Here is a 16,021-nt window from a genome sequence, read left to right on the forward strand (position 1 = left end):
GTGGGAAAATAAATTTCTGTTGTTTAAGATACTCTCTGTCTGTGGCATTTTGTTATGGTAGCCAAGCAGACTAATAGTGTGTTTTCATGAAAGAATGGATGAGGTCATTTATTCCCTAGGTCATCCCTTAAAGGGAGGAATAGTGGTGGAACTCCAAACAAACAAGTAGTTACCAGTGGAAAGTGGGGTGGAGGGAGGGGAAAGATAAGGGTGGGGGATTATAAGGTACAAACTGTTATGTGTAAAACAAGCTATGAGGATATATCATGCAACAAAGGGAATATAGCCAATGTCCTAATAATTTTAAATGGAGTATAATCTATAAAAATCTTGAATCACTATGCTTCACAGCTGAAACTAATATAATATTGTAAATCAACTCTACTTCAAAAAAGCCTTTCCATCCTAGCACATTCATTACTGAATAGTCTAGAAAACTTCAGGCTAGAATACAAGATGTTTCATTAATTAGAAAACCTTCCATATAAGACACAATATGATCAGTTCAATAGAAGCTATCCACATTTTAAATAAAGCCCAAAAGACATCCTGATTTTAAATACAATCGGGAGAGGTAAATATTTCCTCGACAAGATAAATATTGAATCAAAAGGAGCAGCGTTTTCAGGATAAAATATTAGGGTTTTCCTAGAAGTAATGATCACGACCTTCATGATTTCCTTTTATTCTGAATGGATTATCCAATACAATTATGAAATGGGGGGAATTAACTGAAGAAGAGGAAAGAAAGGAAAAGTGTTATTTTTAAAATTATCATTAACTTGAGTTTGCATCATTTAAAAAATATCAACCCTCTAAAAAAAATCAACTAAAAGACTTTTGAAAGTGATAGTCCACTGATAAAATGTATGCACAAAAATCAGAAGGCTTCCTATAATTAAAAGTAGCAATTTAAAAATACAATGACAGATCGTCCTACAATTTTCAACAAAATGGTAATATTCTTAAAAATATAATTTATGGTCTATAGATCCTGCTATACCTATAGAGAGATCAAAACCACAATGAGTTATCACCTTATACATATCAGGTTGTTTACTGAAAAAAAAGTGTTGGTGAGGATGAAGAAAAATTGGGACACTTGTTGATGTAAATGTAAAATAATTTGGCTGCTATAGAAAACAGTTTGATGATTCCTCAAAAAGCTAAGTATAGAATTACTACATTATCCAGTAATTTCACATTTAAGTATATACTCAAAAGTATTGAGAGCATGGATATTTGTACACCCATGTTCACAGCAGCGTTACCCACATAGTCAAAAGGGGAAGTAAGCCAAGGATCCATCAACAGATTAATGGGTAAACAAAATGTAGCATATACATGCCATAGAATATTACACAGCCTTTAAAAAGGAATGAAATTTTGACATATGTCACAACATTGGTAAAGTTTGAAGACATTATGTTAAGTGAAATAAACCAGAAACAAAAGGACAAATAATGGATGATTCCACTTCTATAAGGCATCTGAAAGTAGTCAAATTCATAGAAACAGAAAGTAGACTGGTGGTCTCCAAGGGTTGAGGGAGAGAAGAATGGGGACTTAACGTTTAATGAATATAGAGTTCTAGTTTTGCAAGATGAAAAGAATTCTGGAGATGGAATGGTGGGTGTAGAACAATGTAACCAATAAATTTAATGCCACTGAATTGTACATTTAATAATGGTTAAATGGTAAATTTTATGTTATGTGTATTTAATAATTAAATATACTTAATATAAACATGTATGTGTGATATAAAAGGTCAAAAATAATGCTAGAAGAGATTTCTGAGGATGAGCAGAACAATACACAAAAGAATTATAATTTCCTACAACCGTAAGATAAAGGGGAAGCCTCTTGAAATTAAAGAAATACTTGTGGAATTTTTTTCTTGCTATTACCTTGTCATAGATTTTAAAGGGTTGATAATAACCTCTGAAGGTCAATAATAATATATAATATTATTAGTTGTAATTTCTGGGGTTAGGATTATATAAAATTATTGAAAGAAAAACTATAATGTAAGGTTGAATAAACTTTTTAATTTTACAAATCAAGTGGAAAAGTAAACAAAAATACATGAGGATTTAATCTACTGGCTACAAATATGGCCAGGATAAATTCCATAATTTGAACGCTTTTCCAGGCCATATTCTGTTAACAAAAGTCAGTGATATTCAAAGTAAATAAAATGAGGGTGTAGAGTAAACTTGGATCCCTTGGGATCACCTTGTCTCTCAAACTCTTTATGCCCGCAAAACATGACATAATATGACAGTGACTACTAACACCATTTTATTTTATTTTTTAAATTTACCACCTTACTATGTGGAAGTCCTGGGTCAGGAATTGAACCTGCGCCACTGCAGTGACCCAAGCTGTGGCAGTGATAACCCTGGATCCTTAACCTGCTGAGCCACAGAGGAACTCCCTAACACTGTTTTGTTTTGTTTTGGCTTTCAGATGATTTTTTTTATTACGCAAATGAATTTATCACATCTGTAGTTGTATAATGATCGTCAACATAATAAAAGAGCATACATGACAAACCCACAGCGAGCATCATTCTCAATGGTGAAAAGCTGAAAGAATTCCCGCTGAGATCAGCAACAAGACAAGGATGTCCGCTCTCGCCACTACTCTTCAACATAGTTTTGGAAGTCCTAGCCATGGCAATCAGAGAAGTAAAAGAAATAAAAGGAATCCAAATCGGAAAGGAAGAAGTAAAACTATCACTATTTGCTGATGACATGATACTATACCTAGAGAATCCTAAAGACTCTCCCTAACACTGTTTTGAATCAGGCATATACAAGACAATCCAAAGTGAACATTCTGAAATAACTGATCAAATTACACACCCTGAAATTTCTACTTTTAAAATTGCCTAACATTAGGTACACTTTTTGTTGGTAAACAATATCAATGTTGATAAGAAAGAACAGTGCAAACCGCCAGCCTACACCAGAGCCACAGCAACGCGGGAGCCGAGCCGCGTCTGCAACCTACACCACAGCTCACGGCAACGCCGGATCGTTAACCCACTGAGCAAGGGCAGGGACCGAACCCGCAACCTCATGGTTCCCAGTCGGATTCGTTAACCACTGCGCCACGACGGGAACTCCAAAACCATATTGTAGTTGCTTTACAATCTAGCTTGGAACATAACTTTTTTTTTTTTTCTTTTTAGAGCTACACCCGCAGCACATAGAGATTCCCAGGCCAGGGGTCTAACTGGAACTACAGCTGTCAGCCCATGCCACAGGAACCCACTGAGCAAGGCCTGGGATTGAACCTGAGTCCTCATGGATACCAGTCAAATTTGTTTCCGCTGCGCCACAACAGGAACTCCTGGAACCTAAACTTTAATTTATTTTCTTACATATTTTCTTGATTAATAAAGTTTTAAAGACACTAACCCACTTTGCTTTGGTGTCCATCATCAATACTTCCAAAACCGTTTCCCACGTTGCAATCAGGAGGAACAAACCCCTTTTTACAATGGCAATGGTTAAAATTGTTGCAGACCTAGAAAAACCAGAAAATACAATTTCTAGGGGTTCAAAGATGGTTTTCAATAGAGACAAACTAATATTCCATACATATTCTACAGATAACTTATTCCTGAAAATTTATCTTCAACAGACAAATTCATCAAATTTTCACAAATTTCCTCTTGAAATTTCCCATACTTTAGAAAGTATATCTGGCTTCTGTTGCCAAATCAATTTTTAAGAAAATTCCTCAACTGTCCCTTCAGCCAGACCAAAATATTATTAATCACTGATACTATGACACTAGCTACTTAATTTCATAGAACAGCCCAGACACTAAATTAATGAGCAAGACTAGTAAGAAAATTCTAATGACCTTTATTTACCAGTTCCTGTCTTTTTTCTGTAAAAATAAGATCATTTTGGTTATATGGTAATACATAGTGCTTATAGCACATCCAGCTCACATATTTACCAAACATTTTATACATCCAGAATCACCTTAAATGTTTCTACTTTATCTTCTCTGATAAACAATCAGCAAGATTTCTTAATAAAATAAGATTGAGTGAGTTCCTCTCGTGGCTCAGTGGTTAATGAATCCAACTGGGAACCATGAGGTTGCGGGTTCGATCCCTGGCCTTGCTCAGTGGGTTAAGGATCCGGTATTGCCATGAGCTATGGTGTAGATCGAAGACGAGGCTCAGATCCCATGTTGCTGTGGTCTGGCGCAGGCCAGCAGCTACATCTCCGATTCAACTCCTCGCCTGGGAACCTCCATATGCCACAGGAGTGGCCCTAGAAAAGGCAAAAAGACAAAAAAATAAAATAAAATAAAAAAGATTGAAGCTGTAAGTTATAGACTGTTAAATGACAACAAGCAGCACGAAAGCGATAAAAAAATTATTCAAATGATTTCTTTAAATCTTCTGTTTATTGAATTGTTCAAAGCATGTTGCTTAAAATGAAAACTGAAATTACTTACTCCATTTGCATTACAATGTCTGGAAGAATTGCATTCCCCATAATTGACTCTGTATTTAATCTCTACACAGCTAAAGTTCAAGCAAAACTAAAATGAAGCAAAAGAAGTGAAAAACAAAGTCAGTCAAACTGTCAGATTGTGTGCATAAATAATACATATGAAAAATTCAAGAAAAATCAAGAATTCATATTACCAAGGATTGGCATAAAAATAAAAAAAATAAAGTAATAATTGTGACTGCATTGAAATAAATGTGAGATTAGATATGTTCTTTCAGATTATAAAGATGCAGTCATATATAAGAAGCTGGAAGTATTATTTTCTTACCATCTGCCACCAGAAGTCCTCTTACAAAGAAAAATATCCCTTGAGTTCAACAACTATCTGAAGAACATTTTTAAAATACCAATATCTGGGCTTCACCTGAAACCATTACATCAAAATCTCTTGGGTTAAGGTCCAGGTAATTATCATGCATAGTCAAGGTTGAGAACTACCTAGTGGGAGGTATTGTAACCAAGCAGGACCCTGTGAAGCATTCCCAGAATGGACACCCCCACTCATGTCCTCCACTTGCCTTTTTATCTATAGAAAAACTTCAGTCAATGAACCAATTTAGTCGAAGAAGTGAAAAAAAAAAAACAGAGAAAAAAGAAAAGAGTAAAATGATAATTCAGCCATTCAACAAAGTCAAGGACCTTCAAAGTCAAGATGATAGATAATATTCTGAGCCATGTCCTTGAAGCTGTTTTGCAGATGCTGAACCTGCCACCAATGGAAGAAGTCAACTGTGTGCTGCCCACAAGCACATGAACCCCAGATTCACTGGAACCAGAAGGTTGATGATGCTGACTCCCAGTGACCTCACCACCCACCAATCAGGAAAATGTCCATAAGCTGATCACACCCTGCTCCTCAAACACTATAAGACTCCTCAATACCCCCTCTAAGGGGGCGCACAGTACTTGAGACACTAGCCTGCTGGGTTCTCCTCTTTCCCTGGCAATTAAAGCTACTTTTTCTGTTTCCTACAACTCTGAGAGTGCATTTCTATTTGGCATCAGTGTACAGAGGCAGCTGAGATTTCAGCAACAATATGAGGTGCAAAGGAAAGTAAACTACTATTCCATGTGAGGAAAAAAAATGAGAAAGAGAAAAGTTAGGATAACAGGTATTATATGAGGTAACAGGTCAATGAGCAACTCCCATGGGTGAGATGGCCATAAGGCTTTCCAAAAAAGAAATGTGTAATGTGTGAATTTACATTGTCCTAATTTATGTTATTAAATTGTGTGACCTTTTCCAATTATCAAAAATTTTTTCAGTAAAATCAATAAAGGAGTTTTGTTCTTGGGTGAGTTTTATCTTTGGATCATAACAACAGAATATACAGAAAGGGTAGGATCAAAACTTTGAAATAGAGATTTGAGCCAACATCAGTTAGATTTCAAGGGGGAAAGAGGCCTCAGGTCATATCTGGATCTATGTGTTTCCAAATGAGCAAGATTATACTATGATTATTTTCATATGCTATTATCAAAAAGTGTTATGTAGAAATAAATTTGAATTTAGCAAGCAAACCTTGAGACTTTCTCTCTCAAAAAAAAAAGTATGTTAATTTTCCAGAGGAGCTCTTGGAATTATTAACTTCTAGGATTAATTACAACATTAAACTATAGTTAGACACACTGTTTATAGAACATTAGAACTTTCTAAAAACATTCTATAATTATAGCATGCTATAATATTGTTAGTATTGATTTCTTATTCTTATGTATAATATAAATGACAAGTATAACATGAATTGTATTATAGCAGAATATAATAGTGCAATAATAATATTCAATTTCATTAAAACATTCATCTACCAATGAGAAAAAAAAAGTCAGAATTGATTATAAAAAGTTAAAATGAGTGTAAATTTGGTGTTTCTACTGAAACAATGAATTCAGTTCATGGAAGTTGTTGCAAAAACAGCCCACAGAAGGAAAAATGCTGGATCACATAATATATTACTCAACCAAAACCTGCATTCAGATGAGATCTTCGAAAATGTTGGCTAAAAATTACTTCTTATAGTGCATGCAAAAAACTTGATTACATATTGCAGAACATTTTAAAAAAAGATTTTTACATAAAAGTAATGTTGCTGTTAAAAACATTTAATGTGGAGATCACTAAAAAGAAATATTACTGGAATATTGCTAATATATCTGTTAAAAATTGTCCAAAACTTGTAAATAGAGAAAATGGGAAAACCACATTTCTTTTCAATGTCATATTTGAACATTCATTAAAGGACCCATTTCATGGAAACCTAAAGATTATTTAATTAAATTATTAAATAATCTAAATTGTGTAACTTGGTAGTCACTACTGATAAGAGCCCAGATTTTGTGAAGTTGTATGTTAACGTAGATTTTGCCTAGTAGCTACGTAAATGAGTTTTGCCTTATTAAAAAGATAACCCCCAAATTATGGCTTTATTCCTTTATAAGACATTAGCAGATTTCATATCAAACCTAGCAATTATATTTAAACACTCTTTTCCCTAATGCCTCTAAATATACAGTTCTTCAAACTCTCTTTGAACTAGCTTTAACAATTTTTTCCCTCATTCATGAGCTATATGTTTGACAGGAGCTTAATTTATATTGTATAAGAGTCATTTTTTTAAAAAACATTTTTAAAAATTTTCAAGGCCACAATGAGATACTTAAGTGGACTCATACCATAGTCAAGTTTCTTTGCCGAGCAAATGTTCTCCTTGAACTATTTAAGTATAGACATGTCTTTCCTGATATACACATGCCTTATATGATGATTACAAAGTGGCATCAAAAATTTAAGTTGGCTAATTCTCCATTTCTCTGAGTTTTTTCTTCTCATTTGGTTTTTGTTTTTGTTGTCGTTCTCTGATTCTTGACCAAGTCAGTAAGTCTGCCTGTGATGTATACACATTTGCAAGTGTATATACAAGGAATACACACATGTATACACAGAAAATTTTGCTTATTTTTTTATTTTTTGTTTTTGATTACTTTTTATTAAAGTATAGTTGATTTACAATGTTGTGCCAATTTCTGCTGCACAGCAAAGCAATCCAATCATATATATACACATTATTTCTCTTACGTTATCTTCCATCATGGTCTATTCCAAGAGATTGGATATAGCTACCCAGTTTTGCTTATTTTATATATTACAGAATGGCTATACGTTTGGGTTGTGTTAAATAATTAACTTGTTCATTTTTGCCACTTTAGAAAGAAAATTAGTGTGACTATAAGAGATTGTATTATGTGTGCATGAGTTTTTAGGTTGCTAACTAGTTCCTGTATGAAAGACAGTAATAAATTACCTACTACTCACTTCTTTTAACTGGGTTAAAAATTATAATTACTACAATTTGGACATACTAGCAGCAATAATGGCAGAAGACAACTATGTCTCAGGGTAATGGGATGTGTAATTGCTTCACAAAAGACAAAAGAGTTTTATCCTAATATTATGTCTGGTTCCTTCATAATGTGAAAGAGAACAGTGAAAGTTAATAATGAACATAGAAAATTATAGATGTTTTGTGTAAGGTAAACTTTGTCTTCTTTATAGTAACTTTAAGCAAGAAAATAATGAATCTGAAAAAATTTTAGCAACAATCGTTCAGTTTTGGTGGGGTCATTCATAAGATAATTTTTTAATGTATTTGTGAATACTTTAGGGCCTAATACAATAATGATGAAAAATTAGAATTTGGGTTTTTTTAATTGAGTACATAGAAGTTGGTTGTGAAGTATTTAATTTGCTCCAGATAAGAGTAGTACAAGGTTTTTGTTTACTTTCTCTAAATCTATCTACATAGCAGAGATTCACTAGAATAATTTTCTGTGCTTTGTATCATGTAAATGGTTATTTTTAGAACTTCCCCATTTTTGAAAGAGCTAAAGTTCTCTATAATTTCACAACTTTCTCCTATTTTATATAAGGTCTTGCATTGCCGCCTTGATTAACACAAAGTTAAGTAACTTTTACTAGATACCAATAATCTTTTCTACTTAAGTGACTATATTACCTCAGACAGCTCTGGTGATTTTGTCCTACCAAGATCGGAGTCTGAAGTCAAAACAATTTTTTCCTTCAGGATTTTTTTCATACCTAAAACTGTCTTTGAGATTTCTGAAATTTCCATCAGAAAATAACAGATTTGTTCACGCTCTCTCTTTTGTTTTATTGAAGAATAATTTATTTACAATGTTGTGATAATTTCTGCTATACAACAAAGTGATTCAGTTATGCACATACAAACATCTTTTCCTTTTCAGATTCTTATAAATATAAGGATGCTAGAAATAATTACAATTTGATATTCTTCATTATTTAATTTTTGTAAGATATGAGTTTTTAAATGAAAACTCATAACACTGTCATAGCTTTTTACAAAATGACAAATACCATTGTTCCTAAATTGCAGTTGGTAAGAATTTTACAATAGTTTTTTTTAATGCTTTTTAAAAAAAAACAGTGTTGTGTTAGCTTTAGGTGTACAGCAAAGCAATTCAAATATATATGTACACACATATATGCATATATATCCATATATACATATATGTGTATGTATCCATATATACATACACATATATGTATCTTTTTCAGATTCTTTTCCATTTTAGGTGATTACAAGATATTGAATATAGTTCCTAGTGCTATAGAGTAAGTCCTTGTCACTTATCCATTTTATGCATAGTAATGTGTATATGTTAATCACATACTCCTAATTTATGGTATTATTTATTACTTCTTGATTAGATAAAAGAGGGAGAGATGCACAGGAAACACTGCCAAAGAAATTCAGTCCCCTTCCATAGGTTAATTTTTAATGTTATTAATATAAGCATAACTAATGTTCTCAGCATAAAAGTTTCATATATTGTATATGTTACAAGAATAGATTGAAAGTTCCTGGAAAATCAAGTCAATTTCTCTCTAAGGTATTTTCTTATCCTGAAGAGAAACTTAAGACCAAGGTCTTAATAAATAGTTATTATCACAACTCTGTCCCCAAAATAATAGATTTTGCTTTTCTCCATACTCATACTATTGGTAACTCTAATAAACTAACTACAGCCATTCAAGCTTTTGATCAACCAACAGTTCCTGCTTTTCTTCAATGTTTGCCTAAGTCTCTGCAATCTCTAGGCAATTTCCTGACTAAGGTGTAGAAAGAAGGAACCCAAACATAGCCTAGAAATCTTGTTAAGTAAAAAAAGACAGAGATTTAAGTATGTGAAGGTTGGGAAGCTCTGGAACCTAGAATCTGCTGGGAAAACTATTTTAGAGGAGGGAACTACAAAGGAAAGACTTTTATAAATCTGAGCAGGAATTGCATTGTATCTTTGGCTGAAAATAATCTGTACCTGCACAGGGGAAATATCTACAAGACTTAACAAGAACAACTTCCAGAGAAAGAAAAATTACCAAGGATCTATAAGATGAATAATTCCTGATTACACAACACAGAAATCATCCAAGGTCCTATCAGCCTGAATAGATAGACCCTGTTGAATGCATAGAACATTCGATAGAGACCACAGAAGGGCCACACTCAGAAGTGGGGCAAATTTAGCCTATAGTAAAATTTAGACTTTAAAAAATGTACCCTATGCCCTAAAAAAAGAGCTTAACAGAAAGTCTTGAAGGTATTAAAGTAATTTGTAAGTTCTACCCAATGAAGAATTCAAGGTAATAATCAGAGAAATCAGAATAAGATTGAAACAACAGAGTGAACAGCTAGAAGTTTTTGAAAAAGAGTTCGAAAACATAAAGAAAAACCAAACATAGATGAAGAATACAATAACTGAAATGGCAAATACACTATAAGGAATCAATCACAGACTAATTGATACAGAGGTATAGATCAGTGAAGAGAAAGGTAGAATAGTGGAAATTACTGATGCTAAACAGAAAAAAAGAATAAGAAGAAAAGAGCAAAGTTTAAGAGATCTCTGGGACAACATCAGGAACACTATATTCACATTATTGGGGTCCCAGAAGGAGAAGCAAGAAAGGGGCTGAAAACATATTTGAGGGTGTAACAGCTAAAAAACTCTCTAACTTGGAAAGGAAAGCAAACATCCAGGTATAGAAATCAGAGAAAGTTCCAAATAGGATCAACCTGAATAGGACCACACCAAATGCATTGTAGTGAAAATACCAAAAATTAAATATAGAGAGAGGCTATTAAGAACAGCAAGCAGGAGTTCCCATCATGGCTCAGTGGTTAATGAATCTGACTAGGAAACATGAGGTTGCAGGTTCGATCCCTGGCCTTGCTCAGTGGGTCAGGGATCCGGCATTGCCGTGAGCTGTGGTGTAGGTTGCAGACGCAGCTCAGATCCCGCATTGCTGTGGCTCTGGTGTAGGCCGGCGGCAACAGCGCCAATTCAACCCCTAGCCTGGGAACCTCCATATCCCAAGGGAGCAACCCTAGAAATGGCAAAGACAAAAAACAAACAAACAAACAAAAAAAACAGCAAGCACATATCCCTAAGTTACATGTAAAGGATCTCACATAAGGCTATCAGCTAACCTTTCGGCAGAAACTCTGCAGGCCAGAAGAGAGTGGCACAATATACTTAAAATAATGAAAGGAAGAAAAACTTTTACAACAAAGAATACTCTTGTTGGAAAAGCTTTCATTCAGATTTGATGGCAAGATTAAAAAGTTTTACAGACAAGTAAAAGCTGAACTAGAGTTCAGTACTACCAAATCAGCTTTACAAAAAACGTGAAAGAGATTTCTCTAAATGAAAAAGAAAAGGCCGCAACCAGAAACATAAAAATTACAAAACAAAAAGGCTATTAGTAAAGGCAAATATACAGTAATGCTAGTAAATCCAACACATATAAATCTAGAAGAAAGGTTAAAAGAAAAAAATAGTAAAATCACCTATATCACAGTAAGTAGTAAAGGGATATGCTAAAAAAAATATGCTAAATATGAGGAGACCATGATGGCAGAATAGGAGGACGTGGAACTAACTTCTTCCCACAAATACATGAAGAATACATCTACAAATGGAACAATCCTCACATCTACTGAATACTAGCAGAAAAGACAAGAGGCATCTCCACATAACTGGGTAGGACAAAAGGGGAAAAAAAGAGGTGGAAGAAGATCAGGACCTGTGCCACTGGGAGGGAGCTGAAAGAGAGGAGAGGTTCCTCCTCAGGGAATCGCCTCACCAGCAGGGAGATCATTTGGGACAGGATAGGAGCTTTGTAGGCTTGCGGGAGAACATAACAGCCAGTCTGTGGCAGGCAGGCCAGAATAAGACACACAGAGATGGTTTGTGCCACCATCCTGTGCACCTCAGCCTGAGGCATGTGTCCACTGACAAGGGCAGGAGCTGGGTGTTGGAAAGTGGGATTTGGGGAACAGACCCAGGGAGAGGATTGCTATTGACTGTGTGGAGACAGCATGGATGGGCAGGAGAGTAGAGCACTATAACCAGGAATATTTGGGGAGAAGTCCCTGGCTGCCACAAGGGACAAGAACCAACTCTGCATCAGTGGGCAGGCATCAGTCACTTATACTAGAAAGCCTACACAAGCCCCTGGACTAAACTTAACCACCGAGGCAGACAGAAGCAAGAGGAAATATAATCCTGCAACTTGTGGAAAGAAGACCACAAACACAGAAAGTTAGACAAAATGAGATGACAGAGAAATATGTTTAAGATGAAGGAATAAGATAAAAACCTACAAAAACAACTAAATGAAGAGGAGACAGTAAATCTACCAGAAAAAGAATTCAGGGTAATGATAACAAGGATGACCCAAGATCTGAGAAAAAGAATGGAGGCAGAGATTAAGAAGTTTCAAGAAATGTTTAACAAAGTTCTAGGAGATTTAAAGAACAACATCAACAACAAAAAATGAATGCTACATTAACTGAAATGGAAAAAAAAAAAAAAAAAACACTAGAAGGAATCAATAACAGAATACATGAGGCCGAAAAACAAATAAGTGAACTGGGAGATAGACTGGTGAAAATCACTGATGTGGAATACAATAAAGAATTTTAAAAAAATGAAAAGAAATGAGGACACTCTAAGAGACCTCTGGGACAACATTAAATGCACCAACATTCACATTATAGGAGTCCCAGAAGAAGAAAAGAAAAAGTGCATGAGAAAATATTTCAAGAATTATAGGCAAGAACTTCTCTTAACATAAGAAAACACTCAAAAGCATAGGAATGCACAGAGTCCCATATAGAATAAAACCAAGGAGGTACATGCTGAGCCACATATTAATCAAACTGACAAAAATTAAAGACAAAGAAAAAATATTAAAAGCAACAAGGGAAAAGCAACAAATAGCATACAAGGAAACCCCTATAAGGTCATCGCCTGATTTTTCGGCAGAAACTCTATAGGCCAGAAGGGAATGGCATGATATATTTTAAGTGGTGAAAAGGAAAAATTTTCAATGAAGAATACTTTACCCAGTAAGGCTCTCATTCAGATTCTATAGAAAAGTCAAAAGCTAAAAGAATCCAGTACCACCAAACCAGCTTTATAACAAATGATAAAGGAACTTCTTTAGGTGGAAAAGAAAAGGTCACAACTAGAAACAAGAAAATTATGAATAGCAAGGCTCACCAGTAAAGGAAAAAAATTAAAGTAGGAAATCATCCACAAACAAAATATCAAAAGCAGAAATTGTGAAAAGAGGAGAGGATAAATGCAGAATATTGAAAATGCATCTGAAATTAAAAGACAGCAACTTAAAACAATTTTGTATATACATAGACTGCTATATCAAAATTTCATGGGGGAGTTCCCATCATGGCGCAGTGGAAACAAATCCGACTAGGAACCATAGGCTGCAGGTTTGATCCCTGGCCTCACTCTGTCGGTTAAGGAACCTGCACTGCGGTGAGCTGTGGTGTAGATCACAGATGTGGCTCAGATCTGGTGTTGCTGTGGCTGTGGCATAGGCCAGCAGCTGTAGCTCTGATTAGACCTCTAGCCAGGAAACCTCCATATGCCATGGTGTGGCCCTAAAAAGACCAAAAAAAAAAAAATTTCATGGGAATCAAAAACCAAAAAACTACAATAGATACACACACACAAAAGGAAAAACAATCCAAATACAATAGTAAATAATTTACATAGAAAATCCTAAAGGTGGTACCATAAATCACTAGCGCCCACTGATAAATTTGGTAAAGTCGCAGGATACAAACACAACATACAGAAATCTCTTCCATTCCTATACACTAATAATGAAAAATCAGAGAGAGAAGTTAAGGAAAAATTCTATTTATCACCACCTCCAAAAGAAAAAATACCTAGGAATAACCCTACCTAAAGAGGAAAAGATCCATACTCTGAAAACTACAAGACGCTGGTGAAAGAAATTGAACATGACACAAACAGATGGAAATATATACCATGCTCTTGGATTGGAAGAATCAATCTTGTCAATATGACTATACCACCCAAGGCAATCTACAGATTCAGTGCAATTCCTATCAAAACTAATGGCATCTTTCATAGATCTAGAACAACAACAACAAAAACCTTTTAATTTGTATGGAAACACAAATGATCCTGAATAGCCAAAGCATCTTGACCAAGAAAAATAGAGCTGGAAGAATCAGAGCTACCATATGATCCAGGAATTCCACTGCTGGATATATACCCAAAGAAAATGGAAACTAATTTGAGTTCACCCTATCACACAGTGGGTTAATCACACAGTATTGTCTTTGCAGTGGCTCAGGTCACTTCAATACCCAGTCCGGCACAGTGGGTTAAGGATCCAGCACTGCTGCAGCTGCACCATAGGTCCCATCTGCAGCTCAGATTCAGTCTCTGGCCTGGGAACTTCCATATGCCATAAGTGTGGTCAAAAACACCCCACGAATTTAAACATATATTCATCCAAATTCATAGCAGCATTATTTATAATAGTCAAGATATGGAAGCAACCTGAGTGTCCATCTACAAATGAGTAATAAAGATGTGGTATATATACATAGACACACACACAATAGATTATTACTCAGCCATAAACACAAATGAAATTTTGCCATTTGTGACAACATGTATGGACCTGAAGGGTATTATGCTTTATGGAATAAGTCAGAAAGATAAAGAAAAATACTGTATATTTTCACTTTTATGTGGAATAGAAAATATAAGACAAACATGTGAACTTAACTAAATAGAAACAGATATAGAAAACAAATTACTGTTTACCAGTGCAGATAGGGAAGTGGAGAGGGACAAGAGAGGCATAGAGGATTAAGGGTATATGTAAAATAAATAAGCTACAAGGATATATTGTACAGCAAAGGAAATATAGCCAATATATTACAGTAGGTGCTCCTGTCATGGTGTAGCACAAACGAATTCGACTAGGAACAATGAGGTTGTGGTTCAATCCCTGGACTTGCTCAGTGGGTTAATGATCTGGTGTTGCCGTGAGCTGTGGTGTAGGTCCCAGCTCGGATCTGGCATTGCTGTGGCTCTGGCGTAGGCCAGCAGCTGTAGCTCCAATTAGACCCCTAGCCTGGGAACCTCCATATGCAGCCCTAAAAAGACAAAAAATATATTTTTAAGTTGAGTATAAGCTATAAAAAATTAAATCATCCTGTTGTATACCTGAAACTTATATGATATCATAAATCAACTATATTTCAATAAAAAAAAATGTATGTAGGTCCTGAGCCCTCAGTAAGATGGAACATAACTTCCTACTCTTAAAGTCTGGTATATACATAATGAGTTCTTTCAATCAAGTGCAATATGGAAAGAGGGGGGAAAAGAGTAATTTTGGTGAGCAATCCAATAAACATTACTTCAGCCAGGTAACTGAGGTTAATATTAACACACACACAGGGAGTTCCCATCGTGGCTCAGTGGTTAACGAATCTGACTATGAACCATGAGGTTGCGGGTTCAATCCACGGCCTTGCTCAGTGGGTTAAGGATCCGGCGTTGCCGTGAGCTGTGATGTAGGTTGCAGATGTGGCTTGGAGCCGGTGTTGCTGTGGCTCTGGAGTAGGCCAGCAGCTATAAGCTCCGATTAGACCCCTAGCCTGGGAACCTCCATATGCCGCGGGAGCGGCCCTAGAAAAGGCAAAAAGACAAAAAATAAACATTAAAAAAAATATTAACATGCACACATACTTGATATAATACGATGAAAGACACTTTCCCTGTGCAATTTTTCTCCCAAGAACGCATAATCCCAGTTTAATCATAAGAAAAACATTACACAAATCCAAGTTGAGGAACATTCTACAGGATATCAACTAGTTCTACCCCAAATTTTCAAGGCATCAAAAATGACAATTTTGAGAAACTGTCAAGAGGAATTTAAGGACAGATATTTAATAAATTTCCTGTAGTATTCGGAGTGGAGTTCTGCAAAAGGACACTAGATAAAAGTTAAGGAAATCTGAATGAAGCATGAAATTCAGTTAATAAAAATGTATCAACATTGGTTCACTGACTGTAGTAAA

The 16,021-nt window shown here is 35.1% G+C and overlaps 1 protein-coding gene across 1 annotated transcript in view; it reads right to left on the reverse strand.

Moving 5' to 3' along the window:
• Nucleotides 1-16,021, reverse strand: part of LOC110255277 (disintegrin and metalloproteinase domain-containing protein 5-like) — a 50,893-nt gene that overhangs the window by 11,987 nt on the left and 22,885 nt on the right. Inside the window, exons 8-9 of the mRNA XM_021074730.1 lie at nucleotides 4,486-4,572; nucleotides 3,426-3,534 (exon numbers count right to left, since the gene is read on the reverse strand). Of these exons, the coding sequence (XP_020930389.1) occupies nucleotides 3,426-3,534; nucleotides 4,486-4,572 (196 nt within the window). The remainder of the gene's footprint in view (nucleotides 1-3,425; nucleotides 3,535-4,485; nucleotides 4,573-16,021) is intronic.

Source organism: Sus scrofa, chromosome 15, assembly GCF_000003025.6.
Source record: "Sus scrofa isolate TJ Tabasco breed Duroc chromosome 15, Sscrofa11.1, whole genome shotgun sequence".
Taxonomy (NCBI): domain Eukaryota; kingdom Metazoa; phylum Chordata; class Mammalia; order Artiodactyla; family Suidae; genus Sus; species Sus scrofa.